At 40.4% G+C, this 24496-nt stretch overlaps 1 protein-coding gene across 2 annotated transcripts in view; it reads right to left on the bottom strand.

Moving 5' to 3' along the window:
* Ptprg (protein tyrosine phosphatase receptor type G) overlaps window positions 1-24496 on the bottom strand; it is a 655084-nt gene that overhangs the window by 17797 nt on the left and 612791 nt on the right. For both annotated transcript variants that reach the window (XM_051206878.1, XM_051206880.1), the window contains 9 exons: window positions 19914-20005; window positions 12561-12657; window positions 8930-9012; window positions 8605-8739; window positions 7628-7762; window positions 5682-5854; window positions 4193-4328; window positions 3530-3676; window positions 825-918 (listed from right to left, as the gene is read on the bottom strand). In XM_051206878.1, coding sequence (XP_051062835.1) covers window positions 825-918; window positions 3530-3676; window positions 4193-4328; window positions 5682-5854; window positions 7628-7762; window positions 8605-8739; window positions 8930-9012; window positions 12561-12657; window positions 19914-20005 — 1092 coding nt within the window. The remainder of the gene's footprint in view (window positions 1-824; window positions 919-3529; window positions 3677-4192; window positions 4329-5681; window positions 5855-7627; window positions 7763-8604; window positions 8740-8929; window positions 9013-12560; window positions 12658-19913; window positions 20006-24496) is intronic.

Raw genomic sequence — 24496 nt, 5'->3', positions numbered from 1 at the left:
TGGAAAGAAACAATAACACCACATTTGCCTTATTGTTCAAAGGAACTGGCAATTGTTCCTCGGATTTACTTGGTGAATGGCATGACCCCCTGGCTCCTTCCTAAGACCAGCACATTTAAACAAGCTTAGGTGTTATCTGCTAAGGAGTGCATAAAATAAAAACTTCCCTGGGTACGCGGGACAGACACTGTAGGATAAAAATCTAACTGTAGGAAAGGCTTTCACAGCCTATTAGAGTATAAACATGGAAAAGTGTTTCAGGAAAGCTGACCCTGGTTTGTTACTTTCCTACAGTTACTCTAACATACTGTACTTTGTTCGTCTCTTTCAATCCCTTAGTGACCTTCTCTCCATGAAGGGTGTAGAGAGCAGTGACCCTTTAAATAGAGCTAGATCTACCCAATGAGCAACAAATGCCTGTGTTTACAGGGTATACAACATATTCTCTGCTAAGTCCCGAGTTGTGTATACATAGACCACCACAGCCAATAGGGCCAGATCTCAATAATTAATTTAGTGATTATAGTTCTAATTAGTTCAGATGAATCTGAGACCCAAAGTCTTACTATCACAGGGACAGCACCTTTATTGTCATTTTTTTTTTTTAAAGCTGAAATATTGTGACATGTTGAGGCAAATCAAAATTAGGTTCCGTGTCAGCCTGACTTGCCGGTGTTCAAATCCACTGATTTTATTTGCCTCAAACTGCTCTCGGTTGGTGAACTGAATATCCCATGTCTCCTTGGCTAAGTGGGTGTCCTTACACAATCCCAAAGTCTAGTCTCAGAATGTTCACCCACTGAACCACGGAGATAATGTCTCACCTGGCACAACGGAAGAGTTCCTGTTCTTCTCCTTGTTACACTCCTTCTGGGCACTGAAGCACTCCACGTACTTTGCATTACATTGCGTGATCAGCTGAAAGGGAGGAGCACTTTTGGCATATTCAAAGGTACAATCGCTGTTGCCTGCCTACACTCACCAGCCACACTAGTAGGCACTAAAAATATTTTTGTACCCCCAAAGAACACCTGTGCTTCACTTGTGGACCTTCTCTTGGTGGCTAGGCTGTGTCCTTGACTTGTATCTACTGCCAGGTCCTCGGGGTCTGGAGTGAAGGTACTGTGTACATGCTATTTACTGAACACTGTGGATTTTTCTGCGTAAGATGTCACTGCGATTTGGAATTTTGTCTCTAATTCTCCAATGGCATATCAGAGTCAAGTCTATCCTGCATCACTTATTTAAGATCTAATCATATCTCTTGAAGAAAAGCCCTATTGATTCTCTGCCCATTTCTGCTGATGGCATGCTTTTTATCCTACAGCCCAGGAGTGTTACTCTTCTTATTTACGTAACTAGGCCCAGCTGCTTTTGTGCTCCATCTTAATTTGTTTTTTAACTCTTTGACAGTTTCACACATGTCGTTAGTATATCTTGGTCATTTTCACCCCCTATGGCCCTTTCATCATCGCCCCAGTGCAGTTGAATCTTTCCTTCTTCGCAACACACTCCCCAACTTGTATGTCTAATTAGTGTTACTTCTATAAGCATGAGTGAGAGGTTATTTTGTAGAGCGTAGGCAACTCACCAGTGATTGTATCACTGAAGAAAATGTCAGTGCTGTGTGTCTATCACATGACATGAGCAGCAAAACAAGAACAGGGATTCTATCTTTATGAAATACATGAAAATAATCTCTCCAGGCCTTTCACTGCCACTGTCCTGGGCCTTAGAGGGTATACTCATTTTTGAGTTTCTGAAAATGGCTACTGCCTTAAAGAAAGGCTGGTTTGTTTAGTGAGTTCTTTTAAAAGTATACATAAACACAGATTGGGAGTTCAGCGGATAAGAGCACTGGCTCCTCTTCCAGATGTCCTGAGTTCAATTCCCAGCCCCCAAAAGGTGGCTCACAATCATCTATAGTGGGATTTGATACCCTCTTCTGTCATAAAGTTGACAGAGCACTCATATACATAAATTAAACAAATAAATAAATAAATAAATCTTTTTCTTTTCTTTTTTTTTTTTTTTAAAAGCACAAATAAGACCTAACCCTAACCCTAACCAAGAATTAATGCTTGGAAGTAGCCTGTTTGTCATCTCTGTATCTTATAGCACATATCTTGGGGACATGAATCACAGTATGATGGCAATTTTACATATCTTTTTCTTGTGTGTGCATGAAACAATGATGTCATGGTATGGAAATTCCTTTTATGACATCATGTAGGCAATCAGAAAGGTCTGAATTCTGAATCATTTTGAATTTTAGATTTTTAATGTAAGAATGCCCTTAATATTCTATTATTGTATTTTTTGGCCTATATGTAAACAGTTTTCATTTGTGTCAAGATGGACAAAATGAGACGAATTTGTTCGCTTTTCATTTTCACATTCAAATTTTTCCTAGACTCTGAAATCTTCAATATCCCAGATGTGTAAAACAAAGGAAAACAATTAAAAAAAATTTTTTTTGGTATGTAATGTTTTGTGACAACCCATTTTTTTCACATTTAAACTAATACCATGCCATCTAATTAGCTCAGTTTAGAGGAGTTAGGCTGTTTAGAGGAGAATTGGAAATTTGAAATTGGTGTTATGACTGAACTCTGTAAAATTAATTTGTTTTTCACTTCATGCCACTTTATAATTTATTTGGATGTCTCATTTCTTCAGCTGGATTTCAGAGTCTAGGGCAAGTTTCTCCAAGAAGACTTGAACTGCACTCATCCTTTCCATTCTGATATAGAATGTGGAAATGACATGCAGTGCAATGTGCAAAATCTAGAGCTGAAAGACAGAGTGAAGCTAAGAAAAAGGGAAGACAGGGTCTGAAAGTGACAATTAATGACTCCAGTCATCTTTGCCTCCTACCACATACATGTCTTAACTACTACTAGACTTCCTGTTCATTAAAACAAGTTAAGGTTTATCTCCACTACTTAGTAACTCCCTTTTTAAAAGTTTCCCAATGCCTTCTGTGATGATTTTTCAAAGAAGTATATTTTGATCACGACATGTACATAGTCACTCCCCTCTCCCCCTTTCTCTTCTGACAGGTTCTCTATAGCAAAGGCTGATCTTGAACTTGTGATCCTTCTGCCTCAGCCTGAGTACTGTGATTACTGGCACATGCTACCACTCCTGGATCAAATAACTGTCTACCATAAAAGTATTACTGAATACTTCTGAGGGGGGAAAAACAACAACAAAAACAAACAAACAAACAAAAACCTCCAGTATTTTGGGGGCCAGAAAACTGGCTGAAAGCCTTAATGGGCTAGAGGATGATGTCTACCTACACTCAGATAAAGCCATCAGCTAAAGCTCAGAAGAAAATAAAGCACTGTGACACATCTATTTGAATGTCAGCATGTACATATGGTCAAAATGTCCCTTCACATCACACTATGGAGTCAAATCAATAATCCATTTCAATGTCCGCAGGAATATAAAGAAGACATGACCCAAATCCAGGGCGGTTTCTAATTCCTGTCTTTACTAAAGACACTATGCAGAGCCCTACCTTGAACTGCTTTTCCAGCCGTGTCTTTCCTCCTACTCCTGGTATGAGGATGCTGTTAACATAGCTATGCAGCTGATTTGAAGATACTTCAGTCTCCTTTCCGAGGATGGCTTCCAACAAGGCATCGTGGATGAAAATGTACTGCTCCTGAAAGATAGGATGTGTGGCGGTCACTGAGGGGATCTGCTAGGGGGAGCTACCCACTCATAAAGTTGATTGTAGATCAACACTGCCCTGGACAAGGATCTACAGTGCATTTCTCAAGTGTTTGTAGCTTGATGGTGACACCAGTATTCACTTGCTGATTCACTGTAACTTACTCTGGGGAGAGACCTGTGGTTGAGTTTAGGTCTGTATTCCTCCACTATGTCTAGACATAGTGACAATAGCACACAGCTATAAACACATGTTCAATAAAGGGCTCAAGGACCAACTTTCCCACATTTGCCAGGGAGCAGCTTAATTTCCTGTGATCTGGAGTATGACTCGGTGTAACTGTGGCTGATTCCTGGTGTCCTGACATTAAGACAATGATAGAAAACTGTGATCCAGAAAGAGCATACTCTTCAGAAATCTCAAGGACATACCCATATATCTCTTCAAGGCCTCTGGGAATGCATCTTTCTCCTCAGCTTGTTTTGACCTGTGTGGGATGTCCCTTACCTCAGTCTGGACGAGGTAGTTACGCTGTGTCCTGATATGCTTCAGGAATCCCAGGACATTGACTGTGCTCTTGTCTTTTATCTGTTGCAGCATGCTGTCTATGACAATATAGGTGCCCGTCCTGCCCACACCAGCACTGTAAGAGATGAAGGCATTCACCTAGTACTTTGAACCATTGTCCAGAAAAAAAAAATCCAAAGTAAAAGCTCATGAACAGTAGCCTATTCCAGACAGCCTACTGGAGATGACATGCGCTATTCATACAGATATCATCTGGACACTTCCCATCACCTAGCCCTGATGAAGAGCACAGAATACTTTCTGACTCTAGGATGACAAACAGGACATAGCTGCCATCTCAGTTTTCCTTGCAGATCAAACCAATGGAGCTAGAGGTGCTTTGTGGCAGCCGTCGTCACACCCGAGGCAGGCACTTAGTTCTAAGGCTCTCTTATAGAATCTGGAAACTTACCCTTTGACTGAAATCCCTTTTCTGTACAACTCTCTCTGCCTGCCTCTACCTCAGGCAACTTAGAAGCCAACCAATGTTCTCAGCAGTAGAAAAATCTATTGATGGGACATTTTCCTCTTAGTAAAGGAGAATGGTATGCCCAGAAAATTTGGCCTCTTGTAATTATTTTCCTAATTCCTATTTTAGAAGATGTCCAAGAAGAACTGAAATTTGTAGTGCAAGGCAGGCTTATTCTGGAAGAATGCCTCCAGGAGATCACTCATCTAGCACAATACCCAGCAGTTTGGCAGACTTATTTCCACTGGTAGTTGCAAAATGGATTAGTGAACAGGTAGAGCTCTCATAAGGGCTTAAACATGGGTGTATCTTCTGCAAATGACTTGGTTTGCTAAAGCATATTGTCAGGATGCCCACAGAGATGCTTACGAAGTGCTGCACAGCTATGCAACATCAGCCACAGAAGAGGTAACTGAAACACCAATGTAGGGGAACGTGATGGATGCATTCATAAGTAAAACATACAGTAAAGACATTTAAACAATCATCTACAGTTGTTCTAGTTAGTTCAGAGAAGATATGAATTTTTCAATAGCTTTTGTAAGCACTAGTATATGTAGCACATATGTTAGAAATTAATAGAACACTTTCATACATGTCATTTAGAGGGTTCCCTCAGAAAATCTATTTAGACAAAGACTGGAATCTCTGCTATGGAATGTTGTCATTTATATCCCAATTTTCTTAGGCGGAGCCCACAATTTCCTTACAGTAGTTGGATCTTACCAAGATCATTTTGTAAAAACTAGAGTTTAGTCAATCTGACAATCTTTTTCTCAAAGCTACAGATGATGTTTTCATGTGACAGAAGTGTACTTATTCATCGCTGCACCCAGTTTACCCACCCCGGTGCTCAGAGAGAGGCCACAGGCCACAGGAACTCTATGTCTTGTCTGAGCACAGGCCGAGTTCATAGGGCTCACATCCCCAGCTCCCACTCACTCTGTACACTGGCCCTACCTGCAGTGTACCAACACGGGGCCCATGTCTGGTATCCGAGCTGCTGACGATCTCCGTACAAAGGTCAGGACGGGGAGGGTGTACTCAGGGACTCCCATGTCAGGCCACTGAGTGTAGTGATACTGGATCACTGTCCTCTCATTCTGACGACCCTTGGGGTTTCCCTTCTGGCCCTGTGGAAAGAAAAGTGTCAATAGGCACCTTGAGCCTCCAGGATTAGCTCCTGGTTTAGAATAGTACAAAGTTATCAGGAAACATGATCTTAAGGTTCTCAGTCCTTAAACTACTGTTTGGGGGCTAAATTATCTCCTGTTTGTGGCCAACTTTTATGTTGTCTCATGGTAACATCCACATCTCTTAGAAGAGAAGAATAAAATTGTTCCAAGAATGAACATTTAACAATACCAGGCTTTTAGACTTAGAATAATCCAAGGCACTGTGAGCTCTCCCACAAAGCCTGCTTTTCCTGACTTGCTGCCTAGCTGTGTGCTTTGCTTTTACCTGCCATTCCCATTTCTACTCCACCAAACAGTCTGGGCACCTCGAGCTAGGGGTCCATACAGCCATACGTTCTACAAGAATCGAGGGGAAGTCAGATGTGGGAAATAAACTTACAGCCCTATAGCCCAGGGCCAAGTCTCATTTCTCCGGCACTCTCACAAGTGACTTTTACAGAGTAGCTGCCATTTAGAACCAAACATTTTACAAACTCACTAACCCAATTAGATGACTCTCTATGCTTTGGTCAAACAGAATACCCCGAGTTCCTACTGATTTCTCTCACAAGCTGTTATCAGAGAAGAACTGGGCCCATTTAAATACTTGAAGCTCTCCTATGAGCTCTCTAAATTTTTGAGATTTATTGATTGGCCTGGACCACCCAGAAAATGAACTATGAAGAACACACAGCATTGCTGATTTACAACAGTGCAGCTTGTGCTATAGTCACACCAAGGAAGGACTGCTAGTCTTTTAGAGCTGAGTAGATGTGGATTCTTCCATGGCAAGGGGGCTACCATTTGACTGCATTCCCTGAGATGCCCATGAAGATGGAACGGCACTGCTTCAGACAACTGCCAGACTCAAGAGCACCAGAACTGTACTTTCTCACTGAGCTGCTATCTAGGTTCCAAAATACTGCTGTGGTGACTCTTGTTGTGACAGGGGATTTGAGGGGGGGGGGGGGAAAGCTGAGATAACTTGAAAGCAGCATTTCCACAAAATGATTCTCGTAATACTACCAGTTTATAGAAAAAGATGCTATGATTAAGTCACATGACAAAACACGAACTCAAACACTGTGATCACTTGTGTTCACTGCCCATTTTTAAAAGTGGGGACAAACTATGTAGCAGCCACTTTTCTTACTGGACAGCAGACCATGGGTTTTAAATAACTGTCTTTGGGACTGGAAGAACTTGGGATACTTTTTGTGAAACACTGCACTGAAGCTGTCAGGAAGTTGGTGACAAATAGGAAAACCAACAAATGGGTTTGCTGTGTCCTCCACCTCAGATGACCCTTATGAAGCCAGGGTAGTGAAAACAAGAGGAGCCAGCCAGGGCACCTAACTGGTCTCATGCATGTTACCAATGCCTGTCACATGGTACACAGACATTGAGCAAAAAAAGATAAAGGGCTGGATAGTTCAGTGGGTAGAGTCCTAGTTGGATTCATAGCATGATATAAACCTAGTATTGGCAGAGCAAGCCTGTAATCCCACACTCAAGATGTACAGATGTGAGGACTAACTCAATGATCTCAGTTACACAGCCAGTTTGGGACCAGTCTAAGCTATGTTTGTTTTTGAGACCCTGCCTCAACCTCTCCCCAAACAAAACAAAACAAAAAAAACCCACCCCAAACGTTGTGAAAAAAATCCTAAAAGTTTGGATTTGCCTTCATTGTGCAGTAGTCTCTGTACGGCTCACCCAGTGTGCACACACCTTTTTCACTTTTGTATTTCTGACTGAAAATCGACGGACAGTGTAGCAGGCATGTACTTTTGTGCTCTTCAGTGTGACAATAATGTTTCCATACTCCTCACTGTTCTCCATTGGCCAATACTGATCACATTTTCTCTGCAAAAAGGAAAAAGTTAGGGTTTTCAAACAACAGTTTTAAGACACAGATAATATTGTCATTTTTTTTTTTTAACTAAAAAAGAAAGGTATGGGATGAAATACTTAAAGGCTAGTGTGATCCTGAAGAAGTTCATGACTTGGGATAAGTTTGTCTAACATCTGATAAATGGTCCAGTATTTACTTATTATCAACACACATACACAGGAGACAGAGAGACAAAGAGGGAGGGAGAAAGGAAGAGAGAGAAAGAGAGAGAGCTTAAGAGAGAAGCTTATACAAAATATGAGTAGACTGTGATACAGCGGGGCTGGGCTTACAGAAGACAGGCTGGGAATCTCTGTTACCACCAACCAAACCAGGACTTCATAGACAATGAACCTGAGACTTAGTCTGTAGTCTAGCCTCTATCAGTACCATCTCCACAACTAAAAATACAATGCATTCAACTACACTCTTCATGATGGTCAACGGAGTTAGTCTCTGCTTTCCCTTTAGTTTCTTTCTTACACCATGCATTTTCCAACCTCCCTGGTTATTGCTGTCTCCTATTCTTTTATGTTCTTTTTCCTTTTAACCTGTTTCTCATCTCAAATGTGAGTGTCTCTAAAACTTCCATACCAGAGCATGCACCTATTTGTCTCACTGCACCCCTAAAACACGCCAATGTGACAATATTAATTTGCACCTGTGAGACCTTAGCTCTTTCAGAGAACACGAGCAATTCCATGTGGAGAGAACTCATCTATTCTTTACACCCAGTCAGTTTTCTTCCCCACAGCAGACACATAATTCACTTTCATTCACAAAATGAAAAGGTAGGAACGTAACAGGTTCTTACCCTTCCTTTTTCCACAAGGTTTGTAATCATGATGATGATTCCTGTATTTTGTTCCCAAATCATCCTCCAGAAATCTTCAAATGTAGACTTTAAAGGTCCCTGGGTGGCAATGTAGGCTTTTGCTTTGTTGTAACCCTTCAAAGATGACAACACAAAGTGAGATGAAAGCGGTATCACAGAAGAACAGTTAATTCAAGTACCTTCCACATGCAACAGTACTTCCCACATGTTTCTAGTGACACTTCTGTGTAGTGCTAAAATACACCCAACCATCTCTATCAGTCTCCAGTTTCCTGAAACAAGTCTAAGAACCTTTCTGACTTACATCGACATAGTTTGCATTGATGTAGTCGCTGTGCTTAGAGTCTTTTCCTGGTAAAGGTCTTAACTTCACTCTACTGTGATCATCTGCGGAGAATAAAAGACAAAAACAAAAGGAGAATTAAAACAGCAACAACTGGCAGCATCTGTAAGAGAAGGTGACCAGGAGCTGCGATGAGCAGCTAGTGAATACAGCTTCAAAACTACCCCAGCACTGCACGCTATCCCAGCGAGGGTCCCAGGAGCACAAATCGTAGCCTTTACTAGTTCTTATAAAACTCCTGGAAATTTTTATAATACTCCAAATTTTCATTTTTCTATTTAAAAAACAAACTCAAGGATCTTTGATTATCCATTCTTCAATCCTCTTCCTAGTACTATAAATTTAGACCGGGGGGGGGGGGGGACGACTGGGGGGAGATGGGGAGAGAACACAACATGAACAAGAACTCATGAGGTTGTATGAATAATGATGCTGCAGAAAGTTGGGGAGAAAAATGAATAGGATCAAAGTATGCTGTATAAAAAAGTTTAAATAATGTTTTTTATATATGAGTGACTTTCTATGAATACCAATATCTGTAGGATGTTTAACTGCTCTGTGCGGAAGTATTCAGCCATCTTCCCAGAGGACTGGAAAGACTCAGAGTTTTCCTCTATCATGATTTTGGCATACTCAACATCTGATCTTACTGGTCTCTGTGACAATTCTTTGGTGTCCTTTGCTATATAAAGTCATGAACAAAGGGATAGAGGAATGTGATAGGTAATGTAACAGAATATGATTGGCTAGAACACAACTTGTGAACTTATGAAGCAGAGATGATCTCTATTCACAACTGTAAAGTTGATACATGCAGAGACTAGAAGAAAACAAAAAGATTTTTTTTTTTCTGTACCTTCTCACTTTCTCTTTACTCATTCATAGAAATGAAACCAACAGTCCTACTAAAAGCAAGTTGTCCTTTTAGAAATTAGGACAAATAAAACTATCTCTATTCATATATGATATGATCTAACATATATAAGCCCAAAGGGGTTCACAAAAATTATCTCTTAGTATGAATGGGTGTAACAGGGCTGCATGAGATATAATCAATACACTGAACATTTTCATTTGAAATACGCATCAAAAAGAATAAAATGGGATGGGCGAATAGATAGCTCAGTGGTTAGGAGTACTTACTGCTCTTGCAGAAGACTGGGGTTCTATCCCAAGTACCTGCATGGTGGCTAACAACTGTCTGTGACTCCAATTCTAAGGGGACCTAACACCCTCTTCTGGACTCTGTGAGCACTGCATGCACACGGTGCAAAGACATCCGTGTAAGCAAACACACATACTCATATAAACAAATCTCATAAACCCAAACCAAAAACAATAAAGCAGGAATAAATCCACAAAGGTAGCAAAAGCTTGTGCAATGCAAATATAAACACAGTTGAAAGAAATAAGAAGATCAAAGTGGAAAGACATCCACCTTCACAACACTAAGACAATATTAAAATGTCAATGGTTCTGAAATTCATCTTCCATTCATTACAATCCTCATCAGAATCCTGGCTCCATATTATGTACTAAGAATCTAGTTGATGCTAAAGTTCACATGAAAGTGCAAGGGACTAAGAGCCTGGACAGGAGACTCTTAGTTTCTAATTTCAAACTTTGCCACAAAGCTGTCACTAACTACAGCAGTGCAGTGTTGGCAATAGAACTAAGGCAGACATCACCAGAAACAGAATCCAGGACCCAGAAGCAACTCATTACCTTACAGTAAGATGACTGCCAATACCGTGCTCATCCAATCCAATATGAGAAAACCTTAAATCTTAGGCCACAGTACAAGGAGATATTCCCATGCAACAAAATGAAGACTAGCTCCTACCTCAGAACACAGAAAAATGTAATCAAATGGGTGGAAGACCCAAACAGGAGTGCTAAAACCATAAAAGTTTGAAGACAAAAGCCAAAGGAGTAAACTTGGAATGGTCTTTCCTTTCTAAGAAACGACTTTATAAACACCACCAACAACCAAAAACAGGCTAAGTTAGATATTGATGGACTTTTGAAGACAGACTTTTCAAGATTTTAGAGGGCACCATTAAGAAAATGAAAAGATAAGGCAAAGAATGAGACGAAGTATAGGGAATCCCACAATATATAAAGTTCAAAGTAAAGAGATAAAATTCAGCTAAGAAAAAGTGGAAGAAAAAAATATGAGAATTGGTTTTCCCAAAAGAAGATATACAGATAGCCAAGGGGCATACAAAAAGCATCCAGCCTACTGACCACTCAGGAAGTCACAAAGGAATGTGCACCAGTGGTTCCCACCCCATACCATCACTAAGACTCCTCCCATAAAGCAAAGGAGGATGCTTCTGTATAAGCGTGGAGTCACTGGACCTGTCCTACACTGCCAGTGAGAACAGAACTCAGCACAGCCTTTGAAAAAAGCCTGTCCACTCTCCTAAACGTGGAAGACAGGCTCATCCATACACCAGCGACTACACTCATACGTATGCACCAAAGAAAGCAGCAGAAAACAGGTCTACATAAAGTCTGTCTGTGAATGTTTCTAACAGCATTGCTCTTAATAGCCCCACACTGAATAAGACCCAAGCACCTATCAGATGATGAATGGAGTAAGCAAAATATTTATCCAAGCTATGCAGTACTGAAAGTGAATGGATTTCCCGGTACATAGTCCAACGTGGATGAACTCTGAAATGATTCTGACTAGGAGAAGCCAGACACAAAGGCTTCACATGTAGGAGTCCATCCATAGCTACTGTTGAGAAAAATTCAAATCCTGAGAAGGGGGAGGGTGTCAGTTAACAGCCATGGAGTTTCTTGTTGCTAGAAATACTTGAAAATTAGATTGTGGTTATGACAACATCCCTGAATAGACCCAGTGAACTGCATCCTTTAAATGGCATGTAGATGACCTCATTAACATTTTATTCAAAAATCTTTATAGCTGTATTCAAACTTTAAGTGGTCTAATTTAGAGTCCTTAGATAATCTATTCTGTGTAATTGGGTCCTTATTACAGTATGTGTTAACCATGAAATTGGTTCCTACCATTTTTCAGAGCATATACCCATGTAGCTATAATTTTAAATTGTTTTGAAATTAGGCTTATTTGATTCAGCTCTCCAAAATCATATTAAAAAGACTTGCCTCTCACTGGTTAAAAACAATGTCAGGGTAGCCACAGTACATTTATACTTTGTCTCCCAAGATCTGATATGATGTCACCTCATGTGAAAATACAAAAGCCCAGGACCGTTTCTCTTAGTTACTTAGTTCTCTTAGTTATTAAGCTCTCTGAGTTCTGGCAGTCCAATGAAAGACCACAGGGGCAGGGAATGCTCTGCAGGGTGTATACCCTGTGATATGCTAGCTCTCAGGTAGACCCCAGGGGCAGGAAATACCCCACACTGTATATACCTTATGATATGTTAGCTCTCAAGTAGACCCCGGGGGCAGGAAATATCCGCCCTGTGTAAACCTCATGCTATGCTAGCTTTCAGGTAGCCTTTCTTGTTCTTCTGGCTCTCACTATTTGACTTTCTATGCAGCATGAAGATGTCATTTCCTCACAGTTCAAGATCGTTTAAAGCTCATTACTCACATGCTAAAATGTTGATGTATCTGTTTTTGTGCTTGTTATCTGGATGATTGGAATGTTCTGCAGTGATGTTCATATCAGCTGTACAACGCTGTACTTCCTAAAGGAGGAAACAACAAGGCATTAGATACATTAGAATTTAAAAGGAAATGCCACCATGTATCATGCAACACTCTGTCAGCATGGGCTACATACATGATAGAGGCCCTCTAAGATCATGCTGTAGTTGAATTTTTATTGCCTATCGATAGGGAAGCTATGATACATTTAGTACACACTCTTCTGCTGAAACATGACGAAATAAACAGACCTGGAGTGCAGTCAGTTATACAAAGTACAGCACGTTATACAGAGGACAATGTTTAGTATCGTCATTTTACAGTATCCCTGCACTGCATTAAGCAATACTATAAAGCAGTTTGTCCCTTTATATTGGAAGCAGCATCAATACTCATGCTTCTTGTATATCGCAACTACACTAAGATGTCATGTTCAGTGACTGGCTTAGACTGTCTAGGGCTGTCTAAATACACTTTATGGTGTTTGTACTTGATGCAACTACTCAATGTGGCAGTTCTTATAATCTGACCTCATCTTTCGTGGTATGACTTCTCCCCTCCTCTGTACACACACAGATACAGCTATCTGCTCAGTCCCTACCAGTACCATTATTACTTCCTCAGTCTCAATCAGATCTGAGAGTTGCTGTAATCGTAACAAGCATATGCATAATGTGAACTAGGTATGGTTTCATTCTTTATTAATTCATCATTCATCTATTTTATTCCAAGTTTTGACCTGGTGTTGAGTGGTAGAGAACAATCTCTTTTGGAGTGCTGAGATATAAAAGAATATCTCTTTTTAAATAAATCACAGTCTACATAAAAAAAAAAAAAAAGAAGAAGAAGAAGACTGTTAGCCAAATGTGATCAACGCAGAAGAGGCCTGAAAAAAATATGGGAACAAAAATAGAGGAACTGAGGGAGGCTTAAAATAGAACGTGGCAATTCACTTGAGTCTTAAAGGATGCACAGGAATTTCCAAGAAAGACAATGCACCAGGATTTGCAATGTGCTTGTAGGCTGCATGGCCTCGTTTCACAGTCGGTAGCCTACACACTAAAAAGTCTGTTTGACATGGTAGTCATGTTTAGCCCACTAATTATCTTGATTGGCTCAGATATAGCTGGCTCTGATTAAGTGTTGTAGACTCTAGTTTTAATCAACCAAACTTTTACTAGAGAAATAGTGGTATCAGAAGCAGCTCTTTACCACTACCTCAGCCCTGGATATAAACCTCATCTAGCAGCTCAATGTGAGGCTGCTGAAAAGCCGAATTCTCCTACCCTGAATGCTTCAAACACAAAGGAACACTGGGGCTAGGTAGTAAAGGAAGCCATTAGCAGTGTGTAGCTGCTCTTAAGAGCAGCAGCAAAGTCACAAGACTACTGGGGAATGTTTTACACATGGCAGATTATTTTGTTTCACCAATGAGCTGCCTACCATTTATAAGTGTTTCTACAGCAGTTACATTAAGGGCAGTAACACAGGGGACTGACTGTCTCATATAACCTCAAAGTACTTCCTAGTGAGGAGTCCCTCCTCCACAGAGAGGAACTCTGTGGAAAAATAACTTAAGGTTTAAAAATGAAGGGTTATGATCTGTTCATATCATTGAATCTCCAATACCCGGAAGCTTATATTTTTCACAGCTGAAAGTCTTCCTAGCTGTCCCTGAAGAAAAGACTCCACAGGCATCAATCTAATCCATGTCTTCCAGAGAGTGTTTGATGACGATTCTTACCTGTTTCCTACCCCTACAAACTGTGATCAGTTCTGCAATCTCCTGTTCTAGTTTATGACCCAATTTTGCAAACAGTAGTTTAAAGGGCTGTAAGGTTGCCTTTGGCTCTTTTTTTTCTAAAATGGAAAAGTATGGGTACAAGATACCGAGTCTGCTATCTTGACATTGGCAAGAACACACTGATCATACTTGGGATGTAGGGAATTATCTTAAAGGTAAGATACCTTTAAGGTAAGGAATTATCTTAAAGCATGGGGTAATTTAAAGGCAAATTTTTTTCCCAAATGAATCTGTATCCTGAATAGCATCAATTCACTCTATACACAAATCCCAGACACAAATCAATAGGGGTAAAAAACATGCTTTTTGGCAGGTATTTAAGATTGAGATGATCAGATATTTTATACCTAGAAATTTTTGCCTTGAGTTCTTTAGTTTGGGGCTCATTTTGTCTATTGATTTTTTTTTCTCTCTTCCTTGCTATATGGATCTGACTACCCTAGCAATGGACTGAAGCTAGACTTCAACTACAATATAATGCAACTGACTAGGACTGCTTATGTAAAGCAGTCATTCATGACGCCAATCAAACCCACGAGTTATCTAAACCCCCTGGTCTGATGTGTTGCCTCCACTTCAAGTTTCCAGTTACGTGAATGACATAAAACAAAGGAAAGCCGTAAGTGATGCTAAATCTGATTTCATTAGAACTCACAGGGTCTGGCTAAGGCCTTCAGATTTTGTCTTGTGGATAATGTCATCTGTAAGTCCTTGCAGTGTGGCTCAGCTCATTTAGATGCTGATAATATCATTTGATACTGGAATGACCCTTCTCTCTACCAGAACTGGCATTTCAAAGCCAGAACTGGCATTTCAAACTTCATATGATTTTAAAGGTGCTAAAACCTTTAGAGTGCCCCTAGCCGATGGTGTATGCATAGGAGACTTACCTGTTTAGCACTTTGATGAGAAGTTTAATATTAAGGTTGTTTGTATTTTATTTTCTATATAATAAATCTAAAATCCTAAAAGTGAATATTTAGAATATTGACAGATATACAACCACAGGGGAAGACCAAGAAAGATAAGAGGCTTAAATGAAAAAAAAAATAGTTAAAAACAAAACATAAAAATACTAACATCTGCTATCACCAGTATTCTTGTGAGATCTAATAGGCTGAATCTCCTGCTTGGAGTTGTTGAGGGGAGAGACCATCTAAGAGCACAGAAAGACCTGTCAGCCTACCTTTCTATGGCATCATTTAAACAAATACTACCTATTCATCTGTCAGATTGCCTAACAAAGAACCCTGGGAGAAAAATATTTTGGACCTGGTGTGTTAAGGGAACTAATCTATAGACAATGAAATGCATTAGGTCATGACTAGTTTAGAGCTGTCACAATGTCTAACAGAGAGCTGGTCCTCAAAGAGATGTGCTATGCTACTTCCCACTTCCACGATCATGCCCTTGGCCATTAAATCTGACTGTCTTGCAGTGCTGGGCTGTGCATGACTCCATTATACAGTGACCTCTAAGTGCATTCCCAATTACTTTGCCAACCTTTCAGGGTCTTATCTTCTACCAGCTCCTGTTCTTAGCTTTAAAACCGCCTTTCAGATAGGCAGCATGCTTTCCTGTCCTAGGCCTTACTGTTATTTATCTCTTCACTTGCACAATCCAAATCCATGGTCGTTGCTCTCAGTGACTGCCCCCCTCTACCATCCCACAGCTGGTCTAGAACATAAAAGTCTTTTTTCAGGCAGAAGTTTATGAAACTGCCCCACCTCCTTTATAAAAGGCCCTACTTAAACAGGTATTTTTCTTGACAACAAGGATTTAGAACATGTCTCTTTAACACTAAAGAACAGTAGTGTGCCATATGCTGAGAAGCTCTTCAGGGTCAGCTTCTGCCATCCTACTGTAGTCTTTGTGCAGCATGACATCTCCTTCCAGGCACTTTCCTGTTTCACATTATCAGCAGTCGCCAAAGTCTCAGTTCACGACACAAAATAATGGGGCCATTAGTCCCTCAGCGCCTGGGCTCAGGTGGACAAAGCTTTGTATTCTTGATTTAAGATGAACAAAAACCAGCCCATGTTTAGCTCAGTAGTTAATTGGAGTAGAGGTCATCCCCCCAAGGACTGTGTCAAGGGCTATGGACCTCTGGCTTCATCTCTGGGCCCAGCCTTTAAACTTCTGATTCCTCCAACCCTCGTGTACTAGTTCATGGCCCATTGTAGCCAGTACTGTTCTTTAGGAAGCTGCCTACATTATGGTTGTGGGGGTATGGAAAGGGGTTCCTAATACTCAAAAATAATAATCTTGACACTCTGTGTCAAGTGAAGCCCAGTGAACTTGTCAGTTCAGGAGCCAGGAGAATGGAACTAGGAAACACTAAATAAAACAAGAACCAATCTGATTGGCCCTGGCTGCAGAATCTTTGAGAGGCATAATGCCACCAGCTTTGCAGACTGTTCACAAGTTATCTGTTGAAGACAAAACAGTGTTTTTCAGCATCACCTCTAGACAAAGACTCAAAATTACTCTACTAGGCTGTTCCCATCCCCTTTTAAGCAACAGCATCCTTAAAATATGACAGTTACTCTATCTTTTTTTAAATCCCAAGAATGAAAAATCAAATAGGGCAATAGTGACTGGAACACCCAGTCAAATCTCACAGGACCTCTCCCTGAGCATCTTTAGAAATTCACACCACGGGACAGTACCAATTCTGATTAGCGTCTTTCTTCCTCACTTCTCCCCAAGCCTCCTCCCAGCACCACCAGACTGAGTTCTTTCAGGAGAGGGATTCTAATTCATCTTTGTGCGGACAGGGAATATAGCTGATAGTCATTTATTTTGCTGTGTCTTACTAACTATGAGCTTGAGTGGCATTCTTCAGATCAGTGATTTGATTAACTTAAGGCATCTATTCAGATTTTGAGTTAAGATTTCTGTAAGCCACATTTGGGGCTCAAAAGGCTGTATAATTGAACGACCATGTACTACTCACCTACCATATGTAGGAGAGGGCCCCTTAACACCCTCATTTTATGTTTTTGCCAAGGCACAGATGTTGACAATCAAGGGCAAACTTGTTTCTTTTTCATGACTTCAGCTCATTCCAAGACACTACTTACATGAGTCTGGAGGGCACTGGGGTTAACCACAGGGCTCGGGGTTTGACAGTGCTGCTCTCAACCCCTGCTGCCACCATTCCAAAGCGTGACCACCTAATAACATCTTGGTTTTCTTTCTTATGGATAAAGTTTCCTTAACTTTAAAATGAGGTCAGTGAGAAATGAGATCAAATACAGGAGGGACGCAATCCATTGTGGTAAGTGCTGGCCATGGTTATCTCACACAAGTGGGTGGAAATTTGTGGAGGAGCTTACTACTCTCTTACCACAACAGAGGGTTTGTTCTAATTATTTCATCATTCTTCCTACTACATAAAATTTCCTTCCCTGACCCTCCTTACAGGCCAGCTACTACCTCTGTTTATTAAATGGCTTTACTCCTCACATGCCTTGCTACTAACTTTCCCTTTTTAGCAAGGTTACAGAAAAGGAATGATGCTTTTGTTTAAAAATACTTCCAAGTTCTGCTGAATTTTAAAGGTCACAGTATATTGGTGAGGTCCTCTTCTGTCTCATTTCCCCCTTTATGCCATTGCTTTACATCTTCTTTTACTTTTTCAGAATTTATCCCATTTGCAGTAGCTTCAGCTTTCAACTCTCCTCAGGAGGAGCCAGGAGATGCTAACAGGAAGTGCAGTGCTGCTTCTACTTAGCTTCTCAAACCCCTCCCATTAACTACCAGCCCATGGTACTGATGCTGTGAGGTTCAGTGGAGGCGATTAAACAGTTAGCCCACAGTCTTCATATTTTTAGGATAGAGGCAGGGCATAAGTAAATGTGGGGATTTGTTCATAGGCATGATTTTGATAGAGCAAAAGCCCATCTTTAAGTCAGATCAAGTATACAGAGGTGCAGCTGATTATTTTGAATAATTAAATGGTGTCAAAACCAGCTGTGATGAATAGCACTGGGGTCTCAAATCATAAATAATTGAGAAAGCAGAGTTGCATTTGATCATCCTGATCAAATTCTGTTCTCTAGAGGATAAATGTTTGTCCTGAATACCATCAACATTGTTAAATGCCTCAATATCCTTGCTCAATCATCCAGCCAACAGTCAATTGAACTAAATCACTTTAACGCCACACACATTTGCTGCCCTCATGAATACAAAACGTTTAACTTAAGCCATGTTCTTTGTCATGGAACAGACACCTTTTTTTTGGGCCAGCATACAATAGCAGCGTTAAACACCTGACAGGCTTTTCAAAATGTAAGTTCTTTCTCTCTACCCCCTTGCTATCACTTTTCCTCATAAAAACCTGAACCCAAACCAAACCAGAAAACAAAATGAAACAAAGCCAATGCAAAACTAGCAACAACAGGAAAAACCTCAGAGAAAGATTTAACTTGAGATGACAATATAATTGCCTTTCTGATGACCTTTGGGGATTCCAAATTTGCATAGAGACAGGGGTTCTGGTCCCATTTTTTCTCATTGTTCATGCAAGATAATTGCACCTCAGAGCTGTATGTGCCCATCATGGTCCCCAAGTGCTTACTTCCCATTACTGTATTTGAGCCCCATCACCAATTGTGTGAAGAGGTGGGCAAGAAAGGATCTTCACCATCGTTTCCAATCCACAGTAGAAACGGAAAGAGAAAGAAACTCACTCACCCCTACAGCTAGAAGCCAGCTGAGCTGCCAGGAAAGCGTGCCCTGTTCCACACAGCCCCGCTGCCAGGGATGCGCCTCAGTGAAGAAAAGGGCAGTCTGTTTAATGGCTCCTCATTGACACCCTGTCACTGCTGAACTGGCACGGAACCCAGAGCTGGCAGAGTGGGACGCGCCACTACTCCACCTTGTTTCCTACACACCAGCTCTTAAAATCAGAAGGCTGTGTTAACCCACATCTTCTCTCCAAGGATTAATACACAGGAAAACAACAACAATCAGTTAATAACTAACCCCAGCACTTTCATGGATGTTTATTTTTTAATCTAACAACTTTATGCCGTGGGTGACATTAGCACCATCTTTTCAAGGATGAGGAAACTGGGGATGAGAGATGAAGTGATTGGCCTTATGAAGCTCACTTCTGGCAGAGCCAGCACTTTCTCCGATGCCAAACCTCCTGTCTCCATTATACCATGCGCATCCCAGAAATGACATGGAATCAGGGAACTCGGCAGTGTGAATGTGTTCCTGCTTAGAATTAAGACGAGGAACCAGAAAAACGACCCCTGCCCACTGTCCTCTTCTCAAACACTGTGTCATAGGTGGGCACATGCAAGGCAGGTGAAAGGAACTTCGTTTCTCTACCTCTGACTGGGGAAATGTTTATGAAAACCATCAGTGAAAAAAAAAAGCCATCTCTAGTTGGTAGAGTTATTGTTCTGATATACTTAGAATAAATGCAGCTCACGGGGTCAAAAATTCGAGAAATTAGTTTCCAGTTTTGAAACATACCTCAAAATCTTCAGAGAACCCATGCTGGTTATTAGAATAGAGTTCGCCGATGTGTTTCACAAACTGTTTGACAGGAATGGCTTCCATGTCATCTGCAGGAATAAAATGATACTCTGGGTCACACAGAATATGTGCATAAAAAATGACATTGAAAAAGCAAATCCTACATGAGATAAATATTTGACAAAAATGAGAAAATTGAATCAACTGAAATAACTTTCTGAAGAAAGGTCTTGGACTTCACTTTACATCAAGATCTCCTTAGGATTCTGAATTACTTATGAGCCAGGCTAAATATGGTATTTCAAACACACACACACACACACACACACACACACACACACACCCTTCCTTTATTTGAAGATTTGAAGAAAATTACACAATAAAGGAAATACATTACACTCTTAGCTAAAAGTCTGTTTTTACCAAGGGTACCCATTTTAAATTTTTGTTATTATTCAGTGGCTAGAGTGTGGATGCCCAGCACCCAGGTTTGACTCGAAGTCTCTGAAGTCTACATAGTAGTCTTCACTCGGACAGACGCCCTGTACCAGCTGCAAAACCTTCTATCGTTACGTGTTCAGAATCTCAGTTCAAGACAGCTGTGTCTATATGGTGCCAAATAATCAACTGGATGGAATTAACTGAATTGTGTGTGTGTGTGTGTGTGTGTGTGTGTGTGTGTGTGTGTGTGTGTGTGTGTATTGACAGCCTAGGTAGAGATTCAGGAAGACTCTACACACCCCAGTTTATTGCTGTGTTGTCACTTCAAAGGGACATATTCAGCTTATGTTTTAGGTTTATTTACAGAGATCCAGTCTGATCCTTGACTGGTTCTGCTGAAGGGCCACACCCACTTCCTCACTGCCACTCGAAGTCCTCCTCCTTCGGCCCTCCCCCGCAAATATTTCCTTTAAAAACTGTTCAGCGAAGTTTGAGATAAACAACAGACATGACATTTACTTTATTCAGAGTGAAAGATCTTTGGCAAACGCACAAACATCTAAACTGCCGCAGATGCTTTTCTTAGCAAAGGGTATGAAGATCTGTATGTGTAAATGAGGTCCTACTTTGGCAAGAATTTCATAGATCCAGGCCTGACAATCTGATTTCTCTTCATCTGGTGACAGTTAACATTGACTGTGTCATTCCTTCTCTACTTTCTTTTGAGAGAGCAAAGCTCTAGGGTGGCTTTTTGCATCTATTGACATTTTCAAACTTGATTCACTCCTCAGTGGAAAATTGCAACTCTTATACTTTGTTTAAGAAAGGTGATTTATAGGTCTGTAACCTAAGTTACTCAGCATTGAAATATTATTTAAACACAAGAGCTTGAACTTTTCAAGCACAAGTTCTCTCTGTGTGAACAATTAAAGTCCTAATCATTTTAATAGGAAACTTTGTAAAAAAAAAATTGCCAAGTTATTTACAAATATTTCAAGATTGAAGATGTTCATGAATATGCAATCATTTTGTACGCCCAAGAAATCTATAGCTTCCATGATGTAACCAGCATTAACAAACTATGAAGAGCCAAAATGTTTGCCCAGAATATTTAGCAAAATGCTATTCAAGAAAAGTTTCCAAAATTATCTGATCACTTAAAATGTTTAGAAGTGAATTCTATAATAACAGTTATGCGGCAATGAAGGGTCCACAGGCTACGCTGGAAAAACAGATTAATATGCACAAAAATGTAAGTCTTCAAGGATAATTGTTATCAAAGGTAAGGTACCATAGCTAATAATTGAGTGACAGAATGATTTATTCTATAATTACTATTTGGAATTTCCAATTTCCAGAAATTTATGGTGCTGGGAATGGACATAATGCTTGGTTCAAAATGAGAAAAAATATGTTTGTTATATTTAGATGTTTTACAGATATCATACATATTTTTAAACTTTTTTTTTAATTGGCTTTTTGAGACAGGGTTTCTCTGAATTGCTTTGGAATTAGTTCTGTAGATCAGGCTGGACTTGAACTCACAGAGATCTGCCTGCCTTTGCCTCCAAGTGCTGGGATTAAAGGTGTGTGCCATCAATGTCCAGCTAGCATACAGATTTTTAAGACACCAAGATGCTGAGGTAAAAACATGGCATTTTGAAGGTCACAGCCCATGGCAAATCCTTAAAAGAAATGTTTCAAGTTCACAGTAAACTACTTTTTTCCCCCTATAGTGTAATCAACTATAATGTCCAACCTAATGTTACATACTCAGAAATCAATCTCCATGATGGGATGTATTAAAACTTCAGCAGTAGCCAGTATGGCCACCATAGAAATACATGATGCACTATTTTTTTTCTGCTTGCATTTTTATCCAAGAAAACTGAGCTATATTTAATCTACACCCTCTGTGTTCCCAGGCACCACAAAATCCATCATGAAAGCCAGAGACAGACAGATGTGTATACAGAGGCATGCGGTGCTGACCATGGCCAACTACTCAGATAACACAACAGAGGGCTCATCTTAAGACAAATATAACAGAGCAATTAACTAGAAGTCCTGGTCAGCTCCTTCCTGAGTAGTTTTTTTTTTCTGTTTTGTTTTATTAAGTTTTCTCAACAATTTTGAGTAACATAACAGGCTTGATCTACTCAGTTTTTGGAAAGATCCAAATCAGTATAGGAAAACATCCACCTACAATATACTATTTCTACCTAAACAAGTTCTATTACAGATAATAGCAGAGCTAATTAATGACTAAGTGCTTTGCATACATCTTGTATGCACCCTGGTATGGGTACTACATGCATCCTCCTCTTACAAACAAGCCATTTCTTAAAGATGAACTAAACAATGGTGTTCTGGCTTGGTTTCCTGTGGCTATAATAAAACACTAACCAAAAGCACCTTGGGGAAGGTAGGGTGGGAGCCAAGGCAGGAATTTAGGAAGAAACCTGGATCAGAGACCACCAAGAAGTGCTGCTTGCTGGCTTGCTTCAGGTTTACACTCATCTGTTTCCTATGTTGCCCAGGCCCACCTGCCTAGTGGATGCTCCCTCCCATGGGCTTGGCCTCCTACATTAATTAGCAACCAAGATAATATCCAACAGATGTACCCCCAGGCCAACTAGAAGACGACAATTCCTCATTTAAGGTCCCCCCTTTCCAAGATATGTAAAGTTGCAACCAAGATTAGCCATCACAGATGGCTATGACCTAAAAAGCTAACTATTGACCCATAACAGAGTGTTTCAACTCAGGGAAAGCCCAAACTTTATGTTCCACTGTGGGTAATTACTGTATCATTCAAAAGTTGAGTCCTCAGGATCAGGCAGAAGTTATGCTGAGTGTCCTTGTTCATGGGCAACACGTGTGTCACAATGCAAATGGACATAAGAAAGTGAAGGAAAAACCAGTGTGTAATCTACAACTTGAACACTGCTACTGCCATCAAAAATTTGATGTGGTGGGAAAACCAATGATTCAATAGTTATGGGAGAAGTGTGAAAAAAAAAAGGTGGGTAAACTCCAGGCGTAGAAGTAAATTACTAGGATATATGGGAGAACCATGTAAAGATGGAGTTGGTATAATTCAGGGAGCCACCATTCAGCCTGTATGGTTGCCAAAGCCCATGACATTCCATTTATTTATTCATTTTACAAGAACCAGGTGAAGGGAACAGAACTATTTTTGTGATACACATGTGACACACATAAGGACAGCTGAGGCCACTTATCTAAAGTGAATGACAGAGCTGAACTTTGGTGAAATCAAAGTCTGGACTGCTATATATTGTCTCCATTTTAAAAATTAGAATACTTTAAAGAAGAACAAGGGATTGAACAGAGTACCATGTTTAAGCTGGTAAATAATAATAATCCTTTTGTGCCAGTATTTTTATTTGTACATTTTTCTGCTATTGGAGAATTGTTAGGTGAAAATGAAGCCACTGTCCTTATCACCAAATCCCTTGATTATAAAATGTTTTACATAACCAACTGAGAATCAGTATCTAATGTGTGAACTTTGTTATCTAATATGATCAGTCATTCTTAGCTTTTGTGATAAGAATTAAAGCGTGCGATCTGGGCCAATCCCCCCTTATCTTAGTCTCTGACTTGTAGTTGTCAACAGCAGACATTAGAAGATGAAGTGGAGAAAGCAACTTCTGCCCAGAGAAGGCATCAAAGCTCAGATAATGGTGAGCTCACGAGGCCACCGCCAAGAACAAAGAACAGTGTGTTTGAACATAAAGAAAACCCTCTTCTAGGATCTGTGGGCAAGTCCCTTCATCTTCAGAACCAGAAGACACAAATCTCCAATACCTTAGGCTCCTTCAACCTAGTCACACATGTAGATTTGCTCTCTCCTTATCTTAAAGAAAATCTGATAGAAAGAGAAAAAAGGTTAACTTTCTTGTTGTCACCCTTGATTTGACATCAGAAAAGGGGGAAGGGGCATCCATAGCAAAGGCTAGCCCTGACTACAGCATCTTCCCCAGCCACCAGGAGAACTGTGCTCTCATTTTATCAGTCCCATTGAATTAGCACCTTCCATGGATTACCCATGTCACTCAGTGACATGAGCAGAAAAGCCAGAGCCAGGCTGCCCAGTGCTATTGCTGCCTCTC

This window comes from Phodopus roborovskii, unplaced genomic scaffold (assembly GCF_943737965.1).
Source record: "Phodopus roborovskii unplaced genomic scaffold, PHOROB, whole genome shotgun sequence".
NCBI lineage: Eukaryota > Metazoa > Chordata > Mammalia > Rodentia > Cricetidae > Phodopus > Phodopus roborovskii.
The sequence above is the reverse complement of the archived record's forward strand: the minus strand, read 5'-3'. Positions and strand labels throughout refer to the sequence as shown.